This window comes from Leptidea sinapis, chromosome 2 (assembly GCF_905404315.1).
Source record: "Leptidea sinapis chromosome 2, ilLepSina1.1, whole genome shotgun sequence".
NCBI lineage: Eukaryota > Metazoa > Arthropoda > Insecta > Lepidoptera > Pieridae > Leptidea > Leptidea sinapis.
The window spans coordinates 8,339,544-8,367,413 of NC_066266.1; the positions used below are offsets into that span (position 1 = coordinate 8,339,544).

Sequence of the window (27,870 nt, forward strand, 5' to 3'; positions counted from 1 at the left end):
TTTGTATAAAATCAATTTATTGTCGTTGTCTCGTCACAGATGCAAGCAGAACAGTTGCACGTGAACAAATATTGCGCCTGCAACTCAGCGCGGCGTGTGTTCGTAGGCTGTCTCGCAAAGTGAGGGCCGTAACAGTTGTAAACCTCGGCACCGGCTGGAATATCACGTGAACTCCTCACAACTAACCGGTTCTTGTAGTACCTGTAACAATAGAGACATGGCTCATGGTCCGATTGAAAAAAAAAGAAAAAAAAATGTTTGTTTGAAAAAATGTTCACACACAGATGAGGTGAAACTATAGAAATGTAGTATTATTATTTAAAATGAAATTACAATCATATTAATATGATTATTAATAGTAGTTTATGGGCATTGACCAAGAGTATGGGTAACTTTTATGTGGGTGGGTTTCATAATAACACCACATGAGTGTTTTAATGCCTAATTATGTTAAGTTACATACATTGCATGCATTCAGTAGCCGCCTGCCGCATATTATGACCTCCACAAATAACCGATATTAGGGGTAGTGAAAAGTTCTCTGGCAGAAGTCATAGTTTTTTTTAGTTCAGAGACAAGCTAGAGTTAGCCCCAACTATCATATCGTTCGATATCTTACCTACGTGCGACATTTGTCAAATTTATTTTTATACATTATATTTAGAAATAAACGTCATCTCGAATGATATTATAATAGCACACTAGCGAAGCTCTCTACGAAAAAAGCTATCAATATTTATAGCACTCGATTGTATGAAACGTGCAGTCATTGACAGATTGACAGATGACGGCTATAATCTTGCAAAAATAGAGATCCGAAATCTACTACGTTTTAAGTGACTGTCAAAGCAAGTAAGCTTTCAATCTTAGCCGGATTATACTTCGTGGCCAATCGCGATACTGTAAATACTACTATTTCAAACTTATGTCAAATCATTGTACATTTCATATTAAATTAAATTTAAATTTTTACTCAGGCAGACCCACCTCTTATGACGTAGTATTTACACCCTCTTACATAGAATAGAGGTCAAAACATATTTCTTTGTTTTTCAGAGATGTTCGTAATTTGAATGAAATAATATTATCGAAATCGATGTTATTAATCAGCAATAATACCATTTTCATAGATATGACATTTATTTGTAACAAAACAGTCTATTTTTATGGTAGTCGTGTTTAGTGGTAGCGTTCAAGAGTTCACACATTAGTGAACTCTTGAACGCCTCATGGAGAGTTTTTGATGATATTTGAGCATATAAATTCATTTATTAGATATAAAAAAACATTATACTGTCAAAATATTTTGTAAATATATTTAATTAAAACAGAACACAGAAATAACGCGGAGCACTTGCACGAATCAATGGGAATATATCTCGATTGCTCTACCGGCTTGAGCGCTCTGCCGAGCACCTTTCACTTTGCCCCTGCTACGCGGCCGACAGTAATGAGGCATGCGATAGATTGTCGAAATTAGTTGAGGCTGTGTAATAATAGTTTCACTCTAAAAAACTAGTCAAGTGCGAGTCAATCTTGCACAGGAAATGTCCGTAGCTAGTGAAATTACTGGGCAAATGACATAGATACGGCGCGACTAGTATACTTTAGTTATTTCCATAGTATTATGTCCTATGGTATATTGCTATGGGGCAACGCTGCCGATATTAATACAATATTTGTGCTGCAGAAGTGGGCTATTCGCGCTATTTATAACCTAGGTCCTAGAGAATCATTGAGAGAAAAGTTCAAAGAAATTATTATCTTGACTGTTGCTTCTCAATATATTCTTGATAATGTAATGTATGTTCATAGGCACATAAGTGAATTTGCCAGAAACTGTCATAACCATAATATTAACACCAGGAACAGACATAAACTTATAATGCCTACTACTCGGCTAAGTCGAGTTAGTAAGTCTTTTGTGGGGCGATGTATATGCTTCTACAACAAGATCCCATTACATTGTAAACATATTTATTCTATGAAAAAAAAGCCCGCTGAGTTTGTTGCGCCCATTCTTCTCAGGTCTGAGGCATTCATTTTGGAATGGGTGGTAGTTTTTTGACTTTCAATAAGTGATGTCACATCCTATTTTGAATGAAAATATTTTAATTTGAATTTGAATGAGACTTGACATCTTTTGTATCAAGGTGACGAGTGCAGATGTAGTGCCGCTAAAAATTTTTGGTTTTTTCAATAATATTGGACGGCACTGCATTGTAATGGGTAGTGGATATCAATTACAATAAGTTGAACGTTCTGCTCGTCTCGTCCCTTATTTTCATAAAAAAATAGTGATAAAATACTAACGTGTTCTGTATATTTGGGTCACAGGAATGGTTCATCATTGCAGCTGATGGGTATATGGCCGTGCTACGATGTACCTCTTCTTCTCTTAGCGTTTGACCTGTGGATTTCACTGTTATTAAGTTTTTTAATAAATAATATTGCACAGTAACTGGTGTATAAATTTCATTTTAATTTTATTTTACGACCCATATAGCCGTATGGTTAGTGACCCTGACTACTAAGCTAGAGGTCCCGGGTTCGAATCCCGGTAGGTGCAATCATGTTTGTTTGCGAGTCATGGATGTTTATATGTATTTATGTCTGTTTAAGTAAGTATATTAAATATATCGTTGTCTTGTACCCATAGTACAGGCTGTGCCTAGTTTAGGGCAAGATAATTTGTGTAAAAGTGTGTCAATATTATTATTATTTTTATAATTTACTACCGCTTCAGCAGAGGCGTCGTACAGCAGATTTGGCGTATTTATGTAGTTTAGCGAACAGTAAGATCGACTGTCCAGAGTTACTTAGCATGCATGGACTAGTAGCGCATGCCTTTCCAATTCGTAACCCTAGCCTTGGCGAGCGAGACATACTCCCATGGCGAGGTGTACCTATCGTGCAAATAGCTTCATTACTAGATCCTGCAGAGGTTATAACGACTTGTCAAATGACGTAGATTTAGATTTATATTCTATATCTAGTACTAAATTAAAAATAATTACTTTAACTAATAAGTTTCTTCAATTTAAATAATTGTATTAACATAGTTTTAAAGCGTAAAATTATCAATAATTCTACATAAATGTGGAAACTTCTAAGTAGCCTTCATTAGTTTAATTTCATAAGTTATAAGTGTAAGCTTAGTAGCTGTAAGTCTCTCAAATAATAATAATAATATTAAATTGTTTATTTCTTTAACAAAAAGTACTTAAAAACTAGGGGCAGGTGTCTCCCGTTAAGCTTATCGCCTGTGTTGGGAGTCACCGCTCTTTAACCTTTATTTATAACAAACAAAATTACATTATACTTAAGAGTTATTCATACATGTAAAAGTTAACTAATAAAAATATAATTTTGACCTTCTTTTTTTTACAATGCAAATTACACAAATGAAATAATATGTACTTCAAAACTATTTATGAAAATTCTACCATTATACGTTACGTTACTACTATATATAAAATAGACATGATCAGAGAAAGGGGAAAGAAGGGAAATGAGTGTGTGTGTGTGTGTGTGTGTGTGCGTGTGTGTGTGTGTGTGTGTGTGCGTGTGCGTATCTGCGCGCGCGTGTGTGTGTATTTATATAAATATACTTGTAGCATACACAACTAGCTACTCAGCAACTGTTCTACCCAATCATAGGATTTGGGTTCTAACCAGTTAGATGTAAGTTTTTTACATTCATTTCATTTTTTGAATATATCTGTAATTCTTTATTTATTAAATTATATAATTTGGCAGAGCGCTTATTATATAAACACTATTTCGGAAAATTAACATTTTTTTTGGCCTTTAAATACGGCAATTATTAACTAGTGTATTTTATTAATATTTACCTGAATGATCCTTGATTGTTTCTGAGACAACGTTAGAGTGTGCATTGCATATTAGTTGACCCATACTGCGTAATACAATTGCCGCAGAAAACAAATGCAACTGAGTCGAGCTCAAAACACACGGGAGTTTACTCGGCACCTCGTCGAAGAATACCGTGAACTTTTCCAGGTACAGAGTTAACATTGTCGCTGTCTGGAATATAAAAAAAACTAAAGTAAAAGGCATAAAAGGCAAAAGGCATACAAAGGCATTTATTTTCTCAAAATTGATTCCTTTAGAATTCTTTTTGATGATTTTCTAATAACTACAAGATATTACTACCGCTTCGGAAACAAATGGCGCTCTGAGAGAGAAGAAGCAGCGCAAGAAACTCTCCCAGCATTCTTTTTTTGCGCTCTTTACAATAAAAATATACAATATTGTACAGTCATTTCTATCGCTAGAAAATAATCATAATCTAGTCCCAGGCTGTCCGATCATTTAGATATTCAGCAGTGGAGTAATAGGATTTACGACAGAGCCATTTTTTTATAAAACATTTAAATTTATTTATAGATAATGCCTGAACAGTGGCTGGGACTTTATTATAGAAGTGTATACGTTTACCCTTAAAGCAATTATGTATCTTAAGAAGCCTACTAGAGTTAGTTACAAGCAATCCCTTATTTCTAGTGTGACTTAAATGACATGACAACTTCCAGATAAAACTTTAACATTGTCGTTTTCTGAAAACTATACATATATACATATAAATAAAATTGGAGTGTCTGTTCGTCACATTGATATAACCGTTTTTTACTACATGTATATGAATATATCAAAATAACATTTTCTACTATTTTTGTCTGTCGGGCTGTCTGTTTGTGCCGGCCATTTTGACGGGACATTTATTGGCAGGTAGCTGATGTAATAAGGTGTAACTTAGGCTACGTTTGTTTTAGAAAAAAAATATTTTATTTTAGAACAATAAAGTAATGTTGCCATGTCCAAAAAACGGTCTAACTCTAAAAATAATAAAAATGGAAAAACAACGTTTGCCGGGTCAGCTAGTGATAAATAAAACTTAAGTGAAATGACACTGTCTGGAATAATAAATATTTAAAAACTAGAATTGTCTATTTATTATTCCTAACAGAGTGACTATTAGATAGAACTATAGAAGGAACTTCCTTAAAGGCCGGCAACGCTCCTATGATTGCTCTGGTATTGCGACGGTGATCACTTAACATCAGGTGACCCGTACGCTCGTTTGTCCTCCTCTTCCCAAAATAAATAATGACGGGACAATAATTTCCATATAAAATCGATAATATATTATTATGTATCATTTTAACTAATAATATCCATTCCAGCTTTCCAAAGGACGATCGTTAAATTACAAGTTGACTTGCGTATTTCGTTTTATTTTTAATAGATGACTAGCTGCCCCGACAGACGTTGTTCTGTAGATTATAAAAATAAAACATACAGTTTTATAGGAATTTGCCAATAATATTTCAAAATATCAAGATTTATTTCGTAAAAAATGCTCCTGTTATAATGAAATTGTTTCAAAGCGGAACTGTCAAACCGTGCGTCACTAAATTCTCTCATAGAAAATATGTCCATACAAAATAAATATTGAAAATAAAAATAATTTTGGGTCCCAAATCGAAATAAAAACTATCCTATCTCTCAAGTTGGACCAAACTGTACTCCATGAAGTAATCCCCATTTAAATCCGTTCATTAGTTTAGGAGTCCATTGAGGACAAACATTGTGACACGAGATTTATATATATTAAGATTTTGATAGATGATAATTAATTTCACAAAGAAACAAGTCGCGTTGAGTTTATTTTATTTTTTTTATTTTATGGAAAAGGAGGACAAACGAGCGAACGGGTCACCTGGTGTTAAGTGATCACCGCCGCCCACATTCTCTTGCAACACCAGAGGAATCACAGGAGCGTTGCCGGCCTTTAAGGAAGGTGTACGCGCTTTTTTTGAAGGTACCCATGTCGTATCGTCCCGGAAATACCGCACAATGAAGTTCATTCCAGTTTTATTTAGTACCAATATGCAATGGAATAATCCGACAGTAGACAGGGCGGGCATTGGTGGACCGCTCTCCTTCATTTCAACTCCTCATCGTGCCCTTTTTATTTTATTTCTTTGGGATAACAAACAGTTCACACAATACATATTACAATTTCAAAGTACAGTATTAAATTAATTTCTAATGAGAACCCACACCGTTATCCTCAGGTTGATTTTGCTGTTTAGTGGCCAAATTGATCCACTATTTGTATTTTTTATGGAAAATGACGACAAACCAGCGTTCGGGTCACCCGGTGTTAAGTGATCACCGCTGCTCACATTCTCTGGCAACACCAGAGAAATCACAGGAATGTTGATGCCTTTAAGGTAGGTAAGCACATATCACATATCTTAATGGTTGGCGTATCCTAATTTATTATATAAACCTATTGTATGGGTACCGAAGATCACATACAATCATGGGCTCTGTGCGCACATTTGTGCCCCACTCCCATAAAAAAAAATTACATAAAGGCAAAAAATAAATTGCGAAACTGAAGTGGCAGTGGGCAGGGCACATGATTCGACGGATTAAGCAGTAAAGTCCTCGATTGTCCACATACCGGAAGTCGTATTGTTGGTAGGCCCCCAGAAGATGATGTGGTCAAGATCGCCGGAATACCTTGGATGAGGGCAACGCAGGACCGATCGTCGTGGAAATCTTTGGGGGAGGCCTTTATCCAGCAGTGGACGTCTCCCGGCTGATGATGATGAAAAAAGATATAAACATTGTCAACTTACCAACGCATAATGCATATAATCGTTGTTGCTCATTTTGTCAAAATTTGTGACTAAATTGAACATTCTATAAAAATCGAGATGATCTCTCTTATATATCGCCATGTCATCTACTTCTGAGTATCTCTTAAACAAATCGGCGGCTGTAAGTACCTTCGGCAGCTCATCAGATATAGCAGGAAACCCATTATATGCACTTATTAACAGTACTCTGTGGATTTATAAATTATTATGTTATTTACCAGTGGGGGGGCTCCTTTGCACAGGATGCCGGCTAGATTATGGGTACCACAACGGCGCCTATTTCTGCCGTGAAGCAATAATGTCTCAAAAACTCTGAACGGCACTACAATTGCGATCGACATCTTTAGACATAAGATGTTAAGTCTCATTTGACCAGTAATTTCAATAGCTACGGAGCCCTTCAGACCGAAACACAGTAATATTTACACATTACTGGTTCACGGTAGAAAAAGGCGCCGTTGTGGTACCCATAATCTGGCCGGCTTTCTGTGCAAAGGAGACTCCCACTGGTAATTGGTAATAACTTGATCTAATAAAACACGCCAGTTAACCTTCCAGACGGAATAGAAAATCACCCGGAGGTCTACTCGCAAAATCGACAACGATACATACGGAACGATACGATAATACTCCGAATATATCGCAACTATCCTACTCTAACAAATGTTCGAATTCCTTATCGTTTATCATTACCTTAGACTAATATTTTGATTTTTTTACGATGTTAGTGTGAATGAAATATGTTCAAACCTAAACATTATCTGTGCTATGTCGCTATTAAGTGTCAAAATTCAAAACATAGTTTAGGCGCTAAGGACCATGCCACACTCTGCACCACCAATTTGGTATCATTTACGCATAATGTAAATGTAAAAAAAATATGTAATGAATATAATATGACCATTTAAAATTGAATAAATAATACAAAACTTGCGGATAATAAAATGTAAAAAAAAAGTAACTCAACCCGACGAAGTCGACGAGAAGTCGACTTCCTATTTCTCAGGCGGCCATTTGCATTATTTCTACGCATAAACGATCAACAAAATGACTTAAATGACTTATTAGTAAAAAAAACCTGTTGAATAGTAAATCACATATAATTTTTTCAATAATATTTATTAAGTATGTATATTGTATGGCAAATATATCTATACAACTTGAAACGATTATAGCATCGACAGCATAGGAGGTGTCGTTGAGATTATCGTAAAAGTAACGTTTGATTATTTGTGTAATTCGAATATTCGTCTCTGACATTTTCAACTAAGAGTAGGGTTAGGACCGATAATATCGAATAATGTTTCGTTCGTTCAATCATCGTTTCGACATTGATTACGATGTAACTAAGAGTAGTATTCGATACGACTAATGCCACGATTTATCGAATATCGATTTTAGGAGTAGGTCCCCTGGTATATTTATATTTCCAATAGATATAATAATAATAACAGAGCGGTTTTCAAGGAACTTTCTTCCACTTACTACAAAGCTGTGGAATGAGCTTCCGCCTGCGGTGTTTCTGAGACGATACGTCATGGGTACCTTCAAAAAAAAGCGCGTAGAACTTCCGTAAAGGCCGGAAACGCTCCTGCGATTTCTCTGGTGTTGCAAGAGAATGTGGGCGACGGTGATCACTTAACATCAGGGGACCCGAACGCTCGCTTGCCCTCCTTTTAAAAAAATACAAATAGTCGCTCAATTTGGCCGTTTGTGTAGAAATGAAGGAGAGCGGTCCACCAATGCCCGCGCTGCCTGCGGTCGTAATATTCCATTGCATATTGGTACTTGTATTTAAGCGTGTCACGTACACGAAATCAGATTAATGCAGCGTTTGGTATTCCGGTTACAACGCGACTTTTCTTCTTACTTTGTGAAATAAATTATCATTTATCAAATTAGTAGCTTCGAAAATTAAGTAAAATTACCTTAAAGCTAAATGCCCTATTCCGATTGTTGCGAAAATACCACATTGGCCTCCAACACATTCCCACTTATGGAACATATTGTACCCATCTGATCTACAAACTTCGCTGCAATACACACTGCGCGAGCAATGACTGCACCTGAATGTTAAAAGAACACAATTCATTGTAATATTCGGTGTGCGTTTTGATTGACCAGTGGGAGGCTCTTTTGCAACGGCTAGTTTATGGGTACCACAACGGCGCCTATTTGCCATGAAGCAGTAATGTGTTAAAATTACTGTGTTATGGTCTGAAGGGCGCCGTAGCTAGTGAAATTACTGGGCAAATGAGACTTAACATCTTATGTCTCAAGGTGACGAGCGCAATTGTAGTGCCGAAGCTTGTAAGTATTACCATCAGCTTAACATCTTGCCCGTCTCGTCCCTTATTTTCATTAAAAAAATCACCCTTTAAGTAAGATTTGAAGTGATTTAGCTTGATCCCCTCCCCGCTAGAACACCTTACGTAATTAATGGACGCCCCAAAAGTCAAACTCACATAAACTTTATTCAATTGGGCTTAAACTCACTCTCTTTTGAATCACTATGTTAAAAGCTATGGTAGAAGCTGGTTGCTCCATTATAGGTAAATTAAACCTTCCTGCCATTCAGAAATTATTTGATTGATATAACAAATATCCAAATAGTGCTGAGCATTGGCGTTGCACTGTGAAGTCGCTTTGCTGTGTGTCTTCTTCCCTATTTACCAAGGGGACTGTTCCGAACAGCTGTTCTGATGTCTGCCGTCTGATGTAATGGGCAGCGTTCGGGTAGCTCTATAAAAACTTCTCGTCCCAAATACCACAGTGTCTGAAGACGAAGGTTTTTAACCAATGTGTGTTGCCAGTGTTGACATACAGAATGCAGACGTGGTCGCTAACTATGGGCCTTATGAGGAAGCTCATGGTCGCTCAGAGGGCAATTGAAAGGGCTATGCTCGGAAAATCCCTGCGAGATCGAATCAAAAATGAGGAGATCCGTAGGAGAACCAAAGTTGAAACACTGACTTAGCCTAGATGGTTGCGAAACTAAAGTGGAACAGGGCAGGGCACATAGCTCGACGGACAGTTTGCCGTTGGGATAGTAAAGTCCACGGACGGCAACCACGCACCGGAACACGTAGTGTTGGTGATCTGGTAAAGATCGCTGGAATAGGTTGGATGAGGGCAGCGCGGGACTGATCGTCATGGCGATCTTGGGGGAGAGCCTTGCCTAGCAGTGTACGTCTTCTGGCTGAAATGATGAAGAGACGTCACAAACTTTATTCAATTAGAATTAAACTAAGGGGTTAACTTCGATTGCGATGTCATTAGCCAAACCACCGTGGAGAATATATGTTCTTAGATGCATGTTGTTTTATGAGAGCTCTTCAGAATTTAGACTTTTTTTTTATTTAGATTTGCAAATAAGCTGTGTCTGCGGTATGATAAAGTGAAGGACGTCCTGACGGGGCCTGGAGAAGATATCAAGGTAAGTCCCTGGAATTTTACTGCATTGGGCTTACGGAGACGAATTCTTCTACCTAATTTCATACAGTCCACTGTAAGGGACGAGACGAGCAGGACGTTCATCTGTTGTTAATTGACACGCCTTGTCCATTTACCATTACAATGCAGTGCCGCTCAGGATTCTTGAAAAATCCAAAAATTCTGAGCGGCACTACAATTGCGCTAGTCAACCTTGATACATAAGATGTTAAGTCTCATTTGCCCAGTATTTTCACTAGCTTCGGCGCCCTTCAGACCATAACACAGTAATTTTAACACATTACTGCTTCATGGCAAATAGGCGACGTTGTGGTACCCATAAACTAGCCGGCATTCTGTGTAAAGGAACCTCGCACTGGTAAATAGTAGTAGAGAACTAATTTCTATTTGATCAACTTACGGCAAAGGGTTAATGTTGGTTTCACAACACATTTCACAGACATACTCATTGGAAGGTAATGCCACCCATGCATATGGCTGCTCTGAAAATAATACGGCTCCTTCTCTTATGTTGTGTTTTGCGATGACATGTCTTCCTACTTTGTCATTATGCCTGTAAATACAAGGGTATAATAAGGGTACTTAAGCCAAGCCACAGACTTAGATTATACTAACTGATCCGACAGACGTTGTTCTGTACATAATAAATAAAATATATTTTTAATGTGTCAATAATATTTCATAACATCAATAATTATTTCGTAAAATATGCTCCCTGTTGTTATTATAATGACATTATTTCACAGCAGGACTGTCAAACCGTGCGTCACTAAATTCTCTCATAGAAAATATGTCCATACAAAACCAAATATTGTAATTAAAAATAATTACGGGTCTCAAATCGAAATAAAAACTATCCTATCTCTCAAGTTGGACTAAACTGCACTCGATGAAGTAATCCCCATTAAAATCCGTTCATTAGTTTAGGAGTCCATCGCGGACAAACAACGTGTCACGTAATTTATATATATTAAGATAAGCGTATAAACGACAGCTCGATAATTGTTTATTTTTTTATTTGGAAAATAAACAGCTGTATATTTTACATAGTTTTAGCCTTAATTTAGATGAATACAAGCCAGAAAAGTTTTCACGAATGTGTAGATTCATAGTTACATAGATTAACATTCCGGGAAATCGGGAAGTGCCCTTTGGCACTAAATCTTTTATATACACCAAAATCGAAATGTAACAAAAGGATGGACGTCAATAGTAGGTAGCTAGCATGTGCCGTGAATTAGGGAATCAAAGACCAAAACGAATTAGACGCCACGTGGACAGATTGATGTTACTATCAGTGTCAAATGTCAATGTGTCAAGAGCTCCTCGCCGCCTTACCGCCGCTGATGAACCACGCATGCATTCTTTAAGTTAATATTCTACATATTATCTAATAATAATAATTAATATATAATATACTATATTTTACTTTATATACAATAAACCTTTTCATGATGTTTACCTAAACATATATTAGGTTGTGTGATAATAAAAGTATCCGCCCATGAAAAGTAAAAAAAACTATTAAAGAATATATGTACTAAATTATTTAAGTATGGAAAAGTGGAAAACAATATAATAGTGAGCTGGATGAGTCGTGAGTCGCGACGCTCGATTAAACGATTCATACAATCGACTTACTGCGAGAGAACGAATCCCTTTTTGACGAGGCGACCCGTTCCATCGCGTCCCAAGACCCGCGTCTTGTGATTCGATCATTCGCGAACGACACATATTTAAATTGGATCGAAATATCGGCTTAAAATTAATTAAAATATATAACGTGGCTACCCATGACAATAATAACTACAGTACTGAACTGTACTGGCACATAAAAATGAAATGCTTTATTTTTATGAAAATAAGGGACGAGACGAGCTCAGTTCAGCTGATGGTAGTCAATACGCCCTACCTAAATTACAACATAGTGCCGCTCAGGATTCTTGAAAAACCCAAAAATTCTGAGCGGCACTGCAATTGCGCTCGTCAGAGACATAAGATGTAAAGTCTCATTTGACCAGTGATTTCACTAGCTACGGCGCCCTTCAGACCGAAACACAGTAATGTTTACACATTACTGCTTCACGGCAGAAATAGGCGCCGTTGTGGTACCCATAATCTAGCCGGCTTCCTGTGCAAAGGAGCTTCCCACTGGTACAAACAATACTACTTTAACATTTTCACGTACCTCAATTCAACAGCATTCGAAGCATTAACGAAGTCTTCATTATCTCCACCATAACACCTGGGCAATTCAGTTTCAGTTTTTACTGTTGAATGCTCTATACTCTGCAATTTGCTTTCCAGTACTTTCATTCTTCTTTCAAAAGTAGCTAAAAGAAAAAATTAAGTCAAATTACAAATAACTTTACAAAAAAGTCATTTTTGTACACTCGAGGCGCCGCACGGGATAGGTAGAGGCAGAAGAGATAGTTGGAGGCTCTCTCGTAAGCTGGTGAAACTCACACGATCAAGATTACGTAAGATAACTCATGTAATAACGGGTCACGGCCCCTTTAACAAACATCTGTTTAATATAGGTGTCACTGACAGTCCCCTGTGCAGGGCTTGCATGGAGACAGAAGAAACGGCCACACACCTCATCCTGGAGTGCCGCAGTGTGGCCACATACCGGGCCAAACACCTGGGGTCACCGAGGACTCTCCCCGAGGTCATGGATGACATCAGAGATTTGAGTAACTTCCTTGAGGAGTTGGGATGGCAAGATTAGCAACCCAACCCTATGACGCAAAATAGGCGCATAGCAAACGTCGAGTTGCGGAAAGTAGCCCGTGAGTACCAATACCTATAGGTAGAGGTAGGCCTGCCGCCTGTCTCACTCCCCATGTAAGTATCGAAATCGTGAGTTCGTGCGGCGGCCTCTACACAGTATTTGTTTCGGACATCACAGTTCCGACCGATATTTTAAATTTTTTTAATGAAAATAATGAACGAGACGAGCAAGACGTTCAGCTGATGGCAATTGATACGCCCTGCCCATATATGACGTCATAAATCGCCGCCATTTTCTACTGTGAGCACTGGCGTTTTCGAGGTAAGGCACTCGCAGTACTTTGATCATTACCAGTGGGACGCTTCTTTGCACAATGCCGGCTAGATGGGTACCACAACGGCCTGTTCTGCCGTGAAGCAGTAATGAGTAGGCATTAAGAGAGGGTAGGGCACAAAACATTCTGTACCACATATTATTAGTCTTGAATAAATGATTATTATTATTAATGTGTTTGGGTCTGAAGCCGTCGTAGCAGTGAAATTACTGGGCGAATGAGACTTAATGTCTTATGTCTCAAGGTGACGAGTACATTTGTAGTGCTGCTAAGAGCTTTTGGGTTTTACAAGAATCCTGAGCGGCACTGAATTGTAATGGGCTGGGTATCAATAACCAACAGCTGAATCTTCTGCTCGTCTCGTACCTTAATGTCATAAAAAAAACAAGCCCTTAGTCAGGCTCACTCAGCACTGAGCTAAGAAGTCGACGGTTATGGCCAATTGCCAAAACTAGATTAGACAAAATTAATTTCTCACCCCACTGTTCTTCAGACATCACTAATCGAGCATGTTTTGATGCAATAACTAATGAATCTTTGGCCTTATGTTGTTGTTTCAGTTCAATATAACACTCAACACGGCGCAACAGTAACTTGGGTTGTAACTCTACTTTATATCCATTTTTCAGTGACAGTTCTATATCAGCAAGGCACTCCTGAAATATTTAATAACAGTACAATTAGGCTTCTGATGGGTATTGGATAAAGGTCTCCATAAATTGTAATAAAATGTTTGTGTGGGAAAGGTTATTGTAACATTAATGGTTTTCTGAATGAAATCACAGACTGGGAATGGAGCGAACACCGAATTATAAATATTTTATTGTACGATATTACACTGTTATCCATATTTTTATTTAAAAAAAGCTTGTTGAGTTTCTTGCGCTCGTTTTTCTCAAGTCTGGGGCACTGTACTTTGTATGGGTGGTAGTTTTTGATGTTCAAAAAGTGATTTTAAGTTGTATAAAAATATTTGAAGTTGAGTATCTTATAATGGACACCAGCAGTTAGCATATTATGAACTACCAGATCTTAACATTAACACGGCAGTTTGTCTGAACTATGGTACAAGGTTATTAATTGGGTTATTAAACACATCCTATGATTTCACAAGAGTTTTAACAAGTGGAGCACCAGCTTCCTTACAAGCCGTAACATATAGTTATCAATGGTTGTTGTTTGAATTCCAAGCCAATGTTTGACCTTGGTGTTTGGTATGAAATCTAAAAGAATTATTAAAAAAATATTTGTGTGGGAAAGGTTATTATAGCATAAATGGTTTTCTTAATGATACCCCAGACTGAGAATCAAGTGAACACCCTCAGGTTCTTTATTATAAATGTTAATTGTATGATATTACATTGTAATCATTATTTTTATTTAAAAAAAGCCAGGTGAGTTTCTTGTGCCCATTCTTCTCCGGTCTGAGGCAGTCTATTTTGAATGGGTTGATTTTGAATATACCCCAAGGCTCGTTAGCATAAATTGTAACGCCAGTGATAGTTATACTGAAGATAGTCTATACACTGGCTGTGATTTTTATTTTATTTTACAACTTTTGTCTACATATTAATTTCTTTAATTACTATCAATTGACTGACGTTCAGCAGATATATAATCAGATACAAGAGACCTATGGTAGGTATCTGAAGTATGATACAAATGGTCTAGTTGACCAACTAACACCATGGTGTCGGTTTTGGGTGTAGGTTTGTGCGAATCGTATTAATTCACTCTGATAATTTTTCTTCAAAATGCAAGACAACTACAACATGTAGAACTTTAAAAATATATACCTGAAATCTTTTTAATCTCATCAGAGAAGCCGATCTATTTGCAAGTGCTGTAGCATATTCAGTATCATTTTGTTGAGCAAAAACAACACTTTTGCAGTAGCAGTCATAACTTTCTTCTATTAAATTTTTTGCATACTTTTCGTTACCCCTTTTCCGCCAAAACAATGCAATGTTATTACATTTTAATGCTGTATCACTATCATTCATCCTCTTAGCGTAGGAAGATTTCATTTCTTTTAACCATGTGACTAGTATTTCCCTGAAAATATAACAATACTAGTGGACCCAACAGACGTTGTCTTGTACACACGTCTTAAATTTGAAAAATCTGTCCAGCCGTTAGGAGGAGTTCACTAACATACACATGAGCAGGAGAATTATATTATATGGACGTAATTGAGAATCTAAACCAATCTCAAATTCACTGAAACAAACAAAAAGTCATCAAAATCGGTCCAGCCGTTTAGGAGGTAGTTTAATTGGGAATGTAAACCATTCTTGAATCCACCCGAAGACACACATCAATCTCAAATTCACTCGAACACACAAAAATCTCATCAAAATCGGTCCAGCCGTTCAGGAGGTAGTTCAATTGTGAATCTAAACCATTTTCAAATCCACCTGAAGACACACAGAAAGTTTCAATAAAATCGGTCCAGCCGTCTAGGAGGAGTTCAGTGACATACACATGCACACAAGAATTATATATATAAAAATTGAATCAATTATTAGTGTGGCTAGTGACAGAGGAGAACGGACCCAGTTGGGGAGGCATTTTATCCAAAAGGTGCATGTGATGTTAAGACTTAATATAAGTTTAATCATTAGTTTTTGTTTTTGATTGTTATGTTTCTGTCTGTAAATGAATAATAGTTAAAAAAACTAAATGACTGGATAAGTGCAAGTCAGACAAGGCTAAGATTTATTTAAAATATTAATTAAAACAAGTACTTGTTGTATAAGACAGTATTATTTGGCAAATTTCATAGTTCTAGACCAATAAGTTTTTGTAACATGGAAAATTGACCGTATTTCTTTTTTTGTTAGCGAGCAATTAAATTCAGACAGCATTTACAGACAGACGGATGAACAACAAAATAATTCTATTAGGGTTCTGTTTTTTCAGAACATGTAAAACATGCTTTAATAGAAAGGCAATCTAAATGAGGAAAATAATTTTCATTAAGCTTAAATTATTATTTTATTAGTACCAATGTCATGACTATTTCTATTAAGAACCCCAAGTGGCACTGCATTGTAATAGACCCTCTTTACTTACTTTAAGGCGAACATCATTATAACAAATCCAAAAATGTCTTAGGTATGTTTTTAAACGGTTATTATTACTTACTTGACCATTTCATTTTTATAAAAGTAATTTAAAGTTTCTATTTCATTCGTTCTAACAATATTCTTTTCTTCTCTTGTTATAAGAAGATCAAGAAGCATAAACCAATTTTTGGCACATTCATCAACCTGGCTTCCATTACTCATTCTGTTACTGTTGAGGAAAAGACACAGGTAATATTTATATTATTACATATTTTTATATATTAATATTTTTAAGCCATTTAGATCAATTATAATTCATTGCCATTTTTTTATGGATAAGGAGGACAAACCTGGTCACCTGGTGTTAAGTGATTACCACCACTCACATTCTCTTACAATACCAGAGGAACCACAGGAGTGCTGCTAGCCTTAAAGGATGGTGTAAGCCCTTTTTTAGAAGTTAAATATGTCAAATTGTCCCAGAAACACCACTCAAGGAAGCTCATTCCACAGCTTTGCCGTATGTGGAAGAATGTTCCTCAAAAACCTCACAAAGGTGGACCAACACACATCTAAATGGTGGGGATGACATCCTAAATTATGGTGTGTCGTGTGAAGGTGGAATTCGGTGGCAGGCATCAGGTGAAACAGCTCTTTGGAATACTTCGGCCATAGACTGACAGGTACTTTGATTAAAGTACTCATGAATTTTGGTTAATTAAAAGTCAATTACCTAGTACTTTTCAAATGTGATTACACCCTGGTTTTTCTATCTACCATTTACCTGTACTGGTTTCTGATAATATGTGTAAGAAAATAAATTTTTCTTCAAAGAGTCTTCATAATAAATATAAACCCAGATAATGTTAAATAAACATATGTGCTACACTATTATGTACAATATGCAAAGTCCATTGGGATTTAGCATAATTTTAAGTGAATAAGTATAACAGCCAATTCTTGATAAACCTTTCAATAATTAATATTATTGTGTTCTAAAGTGTAATAAAGGTATTAAATAACATGGCAAGTTACTTTATTTATATTTACCCTAACGTTATACTTACTCTAAACTACTTAATTTGCAATACTTATCTATTTTCTAACAATAATTAATAAATAAATTAGCTTATCTATTTATATAAATAAGATTAAGAGTAAATATTTTTACTCTTTGATTTTTCTTAAAATTTAAACAAATAACTTTTCATCTATGCTTGGCAATGGTCTTTGACCATACAGCATCAACTGTTTTTTTTAATAAGATTTTATGGCCTGGTATAGTAGCATAGTAACGTAGTAGCGTAGTATAGACGACCTTCAGCCCGATAATCATGGTGGATTATAATTTGTGAACGATGTGGCTAAATTCTCTTTGATATAAATATCAATATGCTGTTAATTTATATTACAGGTTACAAGGTTACATACAATTACTGTAACAATAGATACGCTTTCCTTTACTTCTTTAGAGATGTTCTTCTCTCTTGTATGCTATATTTGTCTATACGCAAATATAAAGTAGGTCCCCATTCTTCATCTTTAAAAATACATATTTCAAAATTTTTATTTTAACCTTTCTGGTGAATTTTTTTATATTTCTTATTGTCTTTCTCGTGTGTATTTTCCTGTGGTATTTTCTTTGAAATACATGTCATTATCAATAATATAATCATTTCAGTCTTAAAAATATTACGCTTGCAGACCAGTTTAACATTAATTTCACACAAAGCCATAAAATACGACCACCTATTTTTGAAGAAATCTCAGTTACAAGATATTATTATCGAAATAATGTCAATATCTGAGTCAAACTACCGGCATAACCGTTCTTCATATTGTACTATTTGGCACCTACACCAAAAAAAATTATCAATCCATGCGTCTTTCTGTTTTAAATATCTGTTAATCATGGTATTGATAACATATATCGGTACACTATTGATAATTTTGTTTGAGGGTTAGTTTATTTTTCGGAAAAAAAGAACTCTCAAACACACAACAGCTTTAAATTGTCTTAGATATACAAATAAGGGCCGTGCCAACATCTCCCGGGATAGCGTCGACGAGAACCGGGACAAACTAGTGTCTGAAGTCTTATGTATGCTTTGTAAAGTCCGGTAAAATTTTCTCCGATTTGACCCTAAGAAGACATATGTTTTTGCGTTCACCCCTTCCCCTTGATTCAATATCACTCCTCTAACTACCACAATTATATATCAACCGACTTTCAGTTCCATGGTCACAATACCAAAGGTCAAATAACGCTCTGAATATTCTGCGTTACCAGTATGGGACCTGTAGACACACGCATAGATGCGAACCGGGATCTCTAAATCTACATCGAGCCAGAGAGTAGACAGGTCCCTACCCTCAAAATTGCCGAGACGGCTACAGTATATGTCCTCCCTAACGTACACACATACTCCACCATGAGACAAAAAATATTCTCAATTTCAATTAACACAAGGCCGGCTGCGCCGTCTCAAGGTGGTGGTGGAAGGTATTTATTGTATAGACATTATTTTATAGTTATGCGTTAGTGTAATCAACTAATTTTAGCCTTTGTCCACTCGTAGGTCCCAAAAACAAAAGACTGTTGACTACAACGCACGAACCGAGCGTAGCATGCCGCAGCAGCGGCCAGCGAGTGCCAGAACCGAATCAGTCCTTGTTTACTAGTAGGTCCCAAAAACAAATTTAATTGATAATAAATTGTTTGTCCAGTACCAATATTAATAGACTCAGCCTTAATCTTATTGTCGGGCTACTAAGTAGCTATTTCTTTAATTGGTGCCTAAGTTAAGTAAGTAAGATTAACTAAGTGAGAACTGTGTGGGAACGATATTTTTGGCTATCTTAATTAGCTAAGAAGCCGGCAAAGGAAGAAGTGTGCTGTTATTGTGTATCCTTGCTAACTGCTCAGTGATCAGAGCAAATGGCGCTCTGAGAGAAAAGAAGCGGCGCAAGAAACTCTCCCAGCATTATTTTTTTGCGCTCCTTTCAATAAAAATATACAATATTGTACAGTAATTTCTATAGCTATAAAATAATCATAAGCTAATCCCAGGTTGTCACCGATCACTTAGATATTGAGCTGTGGAGTATAGGACTTACAACAAAGCCATTTTTTATAAAACATTAAAATTTATTTATAGATAATGCCTGAACAGTGGCTGGGACATTATTATAAAACATTTACCCTTAAAGCTATTATGTATCTTATGAAGCCTACTAGAATTAGTTACAAGCAATCCCTTATTTCCCAATCACTATTAATGCGATCTCACGCGTTCCGTTCGAGCGCTCTTCCATTGAACCAACCGTTTGAGTGACGTCACGTTCATAAATCTTGATGTTTCGTTCAACTCTCAGGTAGTAGCATCATTTACAGAAGTGCCATATATTCTCTTGCTGATCGGTCAATCAGTCACTCAGTCAGTGACAAAATTAAGAAACTTTCAATAGTTACAATTTCTATACTACTGGTTCAAATTGAATGAAATTTAAATATACCGTGTTTATAAAGGGTCGAAAATGGCCTGAACTGCTTCCAGAAAAGGATGGTACGACCGTGCCGCTTGTTTTTGTTCGACTTGGCGGGGGCACTGCCGTGGCCCCAGATAATTCTGTAGTCTACGTTACATAATAAGAAAAGTAATAATTGAAAAACATTTCGTATAATTAAAATAAAGAGAGCCACTTCGTGGTCGCTGAATGATCCTTATCTTTTATATTATCTTTTCTGTCAACTACCCCGATACATCGGGAATTGTGTTCACTGATCGAATATCTTGTTTGTTATATTATATATAATACTAGCTGACCCGACAGACGTTGTTCTGTAGAAAATAAAAAAAAATACTGTTTTTTAGGAATTTGCCAATAATATTTCAAAACATCAAGTATTCTTTCGTAAAAAATGCTTCCTGTTGCTTTAATGATTGTATTGTTTCACAGCAGAACTGTCAAACCATGCGTCAATAAATTCTCTCACAGAAAATATGTTCATACAAAAATATCGGAAATAAAAAGTATCCTATCTCTCAAGTTGGACCTAAATGCACTCTATGAATTAATCCCCATTTAAATCAATTCATTCGTTAGGAGTCCATCGCGGACAAACAAAGTGTCACGTAATTTATATATATTAAGATATATAGAATATGTTTAACAATATGTGTTATTCGTATTTTGTACGTTCTCGGTAATGGTGAGTAAAAAAGAAAAATATAATAAAGTTCAATTCAATCCAAATTTAAATTTTATAAGGTTCCTAAAGACGCTAAAAGATGATCTAATTTAAAGTAATTATTATTACTTATAATAAAATTACAATTACAACGTAGGTTGGTTGCGTTTCGTTTTTCGTACCTACTTAGACCTAGAGCAACGACGACCGCAAAAAAGTTGTTTATTATTACTTTATTATTAATATAATGCCTGAGAGGATGTATGCAAATCTAGCTCGCGTCAAACTCGTATGTACCTACGTAGGTACCTATCTAAGTATCTAAATAGTTCCTACTTTTTGAAGGATTAATAATCTATGTATATATATGATAAATATATGCCTATAATCTAAATAATGTATGTTCACTATCGGCCGTTTTCAATAACGTATCTCTAGTTACGGAAAGATTGCTATCACCGTTTTTCACGTTGACAAGATCTTTTCTTATCCATAGAAATGTCCAATATAGTTTTATTATTAGTTATAGTCCAATGCTATCTGTCGTTAGGTTATTGAAATGTAAAAAAGCTTAAAAGGATAGATTTATTGATTTAGAAACTAAGGATTTTGACGCATAATATTGATTAAAAAATATTTATATTATTGAAAACACTGAGCTATTTTTATAACGTGACCTTTTACTAGGTAGATACAGTTTTTTACCTTTTACTACGCAGTACGTAAACAAATATGTTTTATTTTTTATCAACAAATATCTCTTAATAGGTACTAACAATACAAAGTTTATTTGAATGTAGACACAAGGATTTGCTTGGCCAGGTTCAGCTTTGTTATTTCGGTGATTTTTTAGTGTGTAAGTATAAAATAAATAATTAATAATTCAGATTAATTTGTTTTTTGAGAGAAGAAAACCCTAACATCGAGTCTCGCGATAGAAACTTCTATCTGAATAATGTAGGTTTCTTAGCGCGGTGCGATCTGAAATGCACCGAGTTGTATGAACACAAGAATCCCTATTTCTATAATTGATTTTGCGGAGTGAGCCTTCTGTACTCCATCTACTATTATAATAATATATTCATAGGCTCCTGTGCTGCAAAATAAAACATCATTCATTTATTTTTTCATTTCTTATAGTAGGAGCTGAACAACTAGAACTATAAAAATTAATAATTCTTCTAGACCCCACCTTTTTTACAATATTTTTTTTTTTTGTACACTATTGTCAATTTAAATTTATTTTCTATTTTTTTTATTGAATTTTATATAAAGAGTGATTTTTAGTTTTTTTAAAGTATAATTTATTTTTCATTTTTTAGTTAAATTTTCTATAAAAGCGTATTTTTAAAACTATTAAGTACTTTAACATCAATGCCTTACCGACTATAGATAAAAATTATATAAATTGACAATAATCTTAGTTTACAAATTGAATAATGGAATAATCTTATCAAATTAGTGTATTGTCATCAGTCCTCGATAAATCTTCAAAGTTTGAATGAAATCTGGCCGTTTAAAGTAGCTCAAAATCGCGTCTAAGGGAGTCAGTTACAAACATACAAGTGAAGCTAATATAAAGCGTATAAAAATAAAGATTTGGAAACTCCAAATGATTCAAATCAAGAAAAACTTCTATCTGCTAGTGAATATCTCATTCGAATGGAAATTATTGGAGTGAAAATGGGATGGGTATAAAATGTTAAGCTCGCATCAGGACACCTAAGCTGATCAAAAACTCGTAAGACAGTCGTTGATATTATGGATGAAAGTTGATTTTTCTTATGAGATAAACTTCTTAATCTATATATAAATGAAATTGGAATGTCTGTTTGTAATATTGAAATAACCGTTTTTTACTATATGTAGGTATGTGATATATATATATATATATTGCCATATAAATTTATTTTAGAGTTAGACCGTTTCTCGGACATTTCCACATTACTTTATTTTTATAAAATAAACGATTTTTTCTAAAATAAATGTAGCTTAGTTACTCCTTATTACATCAGCTACTTGCCAATAATAGTCCTATATAGTAGTCCCGTCAAAATCGGTTCAGCCATTTCTGAGATTAGCCGGAACAAACAGACAAAAATTGTAAAAAATGTTATTTTAGTGTAAGTACCTTATATATATATAAGGTCTAACTCTAAAATAAATTTATATGGCAAAACAACGTTTGCCGGGTCAGCTAGTGTAAAATAATTGTAATAGTTAATTTTTTATGTAATATAAATTGTCGTTTATGTGTACGATAGCGCAATAAATGAATATTGTATAAGGCTATATCCACATAAATACTAGTACTATTTATTATACTGATTATTCCCTTAACATTCCAAAATATTCAAGAATGCACAATATTAATGCTCAAGTTTTCACTTCGCCGACACACCCGGAGTGCAACCCGTTATTTTTTTTTAATTTAATTATGTTTGTATATAATATGTAATCTTGTACAGTAATAGTATGGATACAACTGAGCTAAGTTACATTATACGTGGGTGACACTGAAAGTTTTTAGAACTGGCCAGTTAGAAACATTGCTAATGAAAACTTTTTTGAATTTCAATTTTAGAGCTCTTTGGTAACCTAATGTAGTATATTGCATTCATTTGTCATTTGTTTTTGTGAATTGGCGGAAAATCCAAAACTTGTTACACGTGAAAATGAACCTAGCGCGAGAAAATTTTCGGTCAATGACTTATTATACACCTTCGGTGTGGGCTTACTCAACAACAAAGCTATCCGCGATTAGCATACCTTAATGAAGCCCCCTCTCGTGCCACTATTTATAATTGGTTTAACGAGTTTAAGCGTGGACGTAGCAATCTCAATGATGATTCGCGTGAGGGACGTCCTTTCCGAGGAAGTTCAAAAAATATTACACGAACATTTAGGCGTCAGAAAGCTTTGTACCAGATGGATTCCCCATACTTTTAATGACGACCAGAAACACCTTCTGATGGACTGGTGTCGCCAAATGTTAGATAAGTTCAACAACGGTAACCAATTAGCTGTAGGTATTTGACATCGTCACAGGTGATGAAAGCTGGATATATTGCTACGGAACCGAAACCAAAAGACAATCAGCTCAGTGGGTATTTCCTTTTGAGGATCAGCCAACTAAAAGGTCAGGTAAAGAAAGGAAGAAGTCAAGGTAAAAAGATGATTGTCTCATTCTTTGGTCGGAAAGGTCATTTCGCGACAGTTGTGCTAGAAGATGGAAGGACTCTCTCGAACCCATACTGTAGATTGCCGGCTAGAATATGGGTACCACAACGGCGCCTATTTCTGCCGTGAAGGAGTAATATGTAAACATTATTGTGTTTCGGTCAGAAGGGCGCCGTAGCTAGTGAAATTACAGGGCAAATAAGACTTAACATCTTATGTTTCAATGTGACAAGCGCAATTGTAGTGCCACTCAGAATTTTTCGGTTTTTCAAGAATCCTGAGCTGCACTGCACTGTAATGGGCAGGGGGGCAGGGCGTATCAATTAACACCACCTAAACGTCCTGCTCGTCTCGTCCCTTATTTTTATAATATAAGCACAATATAATATTGATTAATTTAATATTATGTACCTACTAATAATATTTCTAAGTATCGGTAGCGTAGTAGTTTGAAACGTTGACTCTTTTTAGAGCCTCCAGTTCAATCCTCGCCCATCACGTACCTTGCGTTTTCAGTTTTCGAATTCACACCGTGTATAGGTTGACAGCGCTCCTGTGATACCTCTTGTGTTACAACAGAGTTCAGGCCGTGGAAGTGGTGATCATATGCTGGTTTATCATCAACTTCCATAAAAAACAATAATTACTGTTGTGGACTAGGAATAAGATATAAATTTTTGAATTCGTAAGGTTTACCATTTTTCCACTGCTTTTAATGATTCATTACATTTATTGTTTGATATCTTTTTGATTAGGCTTCATTATTAGCAATTGTCTTTAATGTCAGCATTTTCTTGTAAGTCTGACACTCTCATTACCTACTAGCCGCTACCCGCAACGGCGTCGCCGTAGCGGCTGTGGATGCTATAAAGCACCACAAAAATATTATTCCTGGATCTAGCGTGAAAATACGGAGCCCGACTGGAGCCTATATTTTGAAAGAACTTTTAGACGAGGCAAGTATTCTTTAAAAAATATTCACTATAGTACTCTATGTTTACTATTTACTTTGTTACGATTTTATTATATATATATCTTTGTCTGGCCATAAATACGGTTACAATTAAAAATAAATAAAATATAACATTTGAATTTGGAATCTGTCATTTTTAATTTTTGTTTTTGATTGTGCATTGAGTTTTCTTGTTTTGGCGCCAATACATTGTACAATATGTTGCGATATGGAGCCAAATGAAATTTTTAAATGTCTCTGTCATATACGCTTGGTATTGGTAAAATGTTTATGTACCGAGCTATTAATAGATACAATGAGACCTCCTCTGATTGTGACAGAAAAAGTTCTGGCCGTCCACGTAGTATTCATACGAAAAAGGTGGTCAAAGCAGTAAGGGAAAGAATTTGAAGAAATCCTGTCTGTAAGGAAAAGATTTTATCTCGGGAGATGCAGATAGCACCTAGAACCATATCGCGTATTTTAAAAGATGACTTAGGACTGCCTATAAGAAACGTACTGGTCATTTCTTGACTGATAATTAAAAAAAAAATAGGGTGGTAAAATCGAAACAACTGAACTGAAGCGATACGCAAAGGGAGGTCACAGAAAAATTTTGATTACAGATGACAAAATTTTTACAATTGTGCAACATTTTAACAAACAAAATGACTGTTTTTTAGTCAAAGCTCAAGCTTAAGGAGGCTTTCCAATTAGTCGACAGAGTGCAACGTGGGTACTCTCCGATTACAGTGATGGTTAGGTGGAGTATTAGCTATGAAGGATTGACTGAGCCATATTTTTGTGAAAAAGGTATCAAAACATCGGCACAAGTGTATCAAGATACCATTCTTCAGAAGGTAGTGAAGCCACTTAAGAACATGTGCAATAACCAAGAATAGTCCTTCCAGTAAGACTCGGTGCCACGGCCGGGTCATAAAGCTCCGTCTACGCAGTCTAGGTTGGAAACGAACGATTCGGACTTCATCAGAGCTGAAGACTGGTTCCTAATCCCGATGTTAATCCACTGGATTATAATTTACGGTCAGTTTTAGAGAGTTTGGCTTGCTCTAAGCACCATGATAATTTAGAGTCCCTAAAACAATCCGTACTATTGGCAGTGAAGAATTTACCCATGAAAAGAGTGCATTCTTCTATTGATAACTAGCCTGAACGTGTAAAGGACTGTATTGCAGCCAATGGAGACCACTTCGAAGAGGCTTTTTATATTTTAAATTGTTTTATATTTATGTATTAAACTAACACACTGTGAAAGTAATAAATGTTATTTGCAATAGATTTTTTTTTTTCTTTGTTTCAGTATTTATGGCAAGACTAGGTATAGATGACGCAACCTTAATTAAAAAATCATCAAGTAATATATATTCCTTACCTAAAACATTTAAAACTTTTGCGGATTAAATTAGAATGTAAGGTCAATGTATTGTTAATGTGATATTTTTTTAGTCTAAGGTTAGGTCGTATGAATCACGAAGTTTTTTACCAACTCTAGCCAAAGGCCCAAATAATACAAAAAATTCTACCTGCTTCAAATAGGGTCCTACATTTGGGTACAATACGGATCACGAGCCACCGGATATCTAAAGATTTTCCATTGGTTTTAAATAAATTCAGACGAAAATGTGCACAGGCAGGGACTGTCGCGCCGATCAATATGTTACAATCAAAATTTACACGGAAGTAAGCATCGCGTTGTATTATCGGTACCGCTCAAATTTGAATATTGAAATGATTGCGCTCGAAACTTTGAACTGTTTTCTGTGCGGCCTACGAATAAAAAAGATTAAACCCTAGTGCATCATAATACGGAGAGCGTGTGTTTATTACAGTGATTCATATGGGTGAGCCCCCAGAAGGGGAGTTTGTCCATTTTTATATTTACATCGTATCCCTCGCGGCATGCGCGCCGCGTCTCTGCCAGTCTCGGTATTACAGTTTCACGCACGTACAACAGTGCAACAAGAGTGATGTAAATAATACGCTTACAACAATATTTACGTGTGTTTTATCATTTTTGTATCATATATTACAAGTGTATATGAAACAGTATTGAATTGTTTTACAAGTTTATAGTGAATCTGTGAGAAATTGCTCATTCTTGGATTGTTACACTTCGATCGGGCTATACTTGAAGATAATGCCTTGAGTTCCTAATGTATTTCAGGAAGCGCTTCAGTACAGAACTTTTCGTTCTCATAACTCACGCTAGAGGTCAGTATCTTGTGTAAAAAAAAATTTATAAGCAAATTATAATAGTACGTATTAGTCTGAGTCTATACGAAGCTTTTAGGTAGGAGTATAGATTTAAGGGTTGATATGTATTGTACGAGTCCCTTTCATCCCTTCTCCGCCCTTTACGCATGATCGACCAGTGGAGAGGCAACAATGAGGGTTCACATTAGGGTGCGAGTCGTGTGTATAATTATCAATAAAAGTATAATATTTTGTTGGCCCTCTCAGTGATTATAAATTTACTTCACTGATGTAGCTGAGTAAATATAATTATATTCTTACAAACAATTTATAAAATAAAAATTATAATATAATGTATAAATGCCTATATAATTTTATTTTCATCAAATAACGAATAATCTTTCTAGCATGATGACTAATCATTATTTATACAGAGTATTTAGTTATATACAATAGGAAGCTGATCATAATTCCATTTAATAAATAGTTACCTGTATTTAATTGATGTTAATTACTGTCGATGGCACAGGAGTTTCATGACTGACAAAGTAATCGTTTAATACAGACTTCTCTGATACATACAGAGGTTCTAGCATTATATTGGTATCAACTAAAATGAAATCTAATTCTAGTCCCTCCGAAATTTTAAAAATACAAGATAAGTGTAGTATATAAAAATGACTCAAATTATCGGAATCGAATCTGGTCATTAAAAATGTTTTACATAGGTTTTATAGCCTGATTACAAAATACTTTGTAGGTATCATCCTATTTGCTTATTATTACATATTTATAAAAATCTAACTAACACTAACAATAATAATTTTGTAACGACCATGCAAAAGTTTAATTTAGTAAACACAAGAAAATAATTACCTCATAATATTTTATCAGCCCAATATGTCGTTCGGAAAAGGAAACGGAAGTTATGAAAATTTAAATCTACATACAATGTCACATAATCGACAAGGCGCACTAGATATCAAATAGACAAAGAGCAAGATAAAAATTTAATATAACTATAAGGTACCTATTCAAACGTGAAACG

The 27,870-nt window shown here is 35.5% G+C and overlaps 2 protein-coding genes across 5 annotated transcripts in view; one reads left to right on the forward strand and one right to left on the reverse strand.

Moving 5' to 3' along the window:
- Positions 1–27,854, reverse strand: LOC126975885 (SET and MYND domain-containing protein 4-like). Of its 4 annotated transcripts, none has more exons than XM_050823983.1 (11): positions 27,699–27,854; positions 16,364–16,513; positions 15,013–15,271; positions 13,695–13,872; positions 12,337–12,481; positions 10,549–10,701; positions 8,624–8,761; positions 6,675–6,882; positions 3,855–4,047; positions 2,314–2,410; positions 1–201 (listed from the first exon to the last, which is right to left on the reverse strand). In XM_050823983.1, exons 1-11 carry the CDS (start codon positions 27,701–27,703, stop codon positions 12–14), a joined length of 1,716 nt encoding a protein of 571 aa, XP_050679940.1. In that variant the 5' UTR covers positions 27,704–27,854; the 3' UTR covers positions 1–11. The 4 variants fall into 4 exon arrangements, with proteins under 4 accessions (XP_050679940.1, XP_050679949.1, XP_050679958.1 ...); XM_050823992.1 differs by lacking the exon at positions 27,699–27,854 and adding an exon at positions 17,352–17,468; XM_050824001.1 differs by lacking the exon at positions 10,549–10,701.
- LOC126975448 (histone-lysine N-methyltransferase trithorax) overlaps positions 26,654–27,870 on the forward strand; it is a 31,062-nt gene continuing 29,845 nt past the window's right edge. The window contains exon 1 of the mRNA XM_050823378.1: positions 26,654–26,840. The gene's annotated coding sequence lies outside the window, so the exon portion shown is untranslated. The remainder of the gene's footprint in view (positions 26,841–27,870) is intronic.

Coding starts and splice junctions, on each gene's coding strand:
- LOC126975885 (XM_050823983.1), bottom strand. Junction 12,482..13,694: donor GATGTCTGAAGAACAGTGGG/GTGAGAAATTAA, acceptor TTTTTCTTTTAG/CTACTTTTGAAAGAAGAATG. Junction 2,411..3,854: donor AACAATCAAGGATCATTCAG/GTAAATATTAAT, acceptor TGAAATCCACAG/GTCAAACGCTAAGAGAAGAA.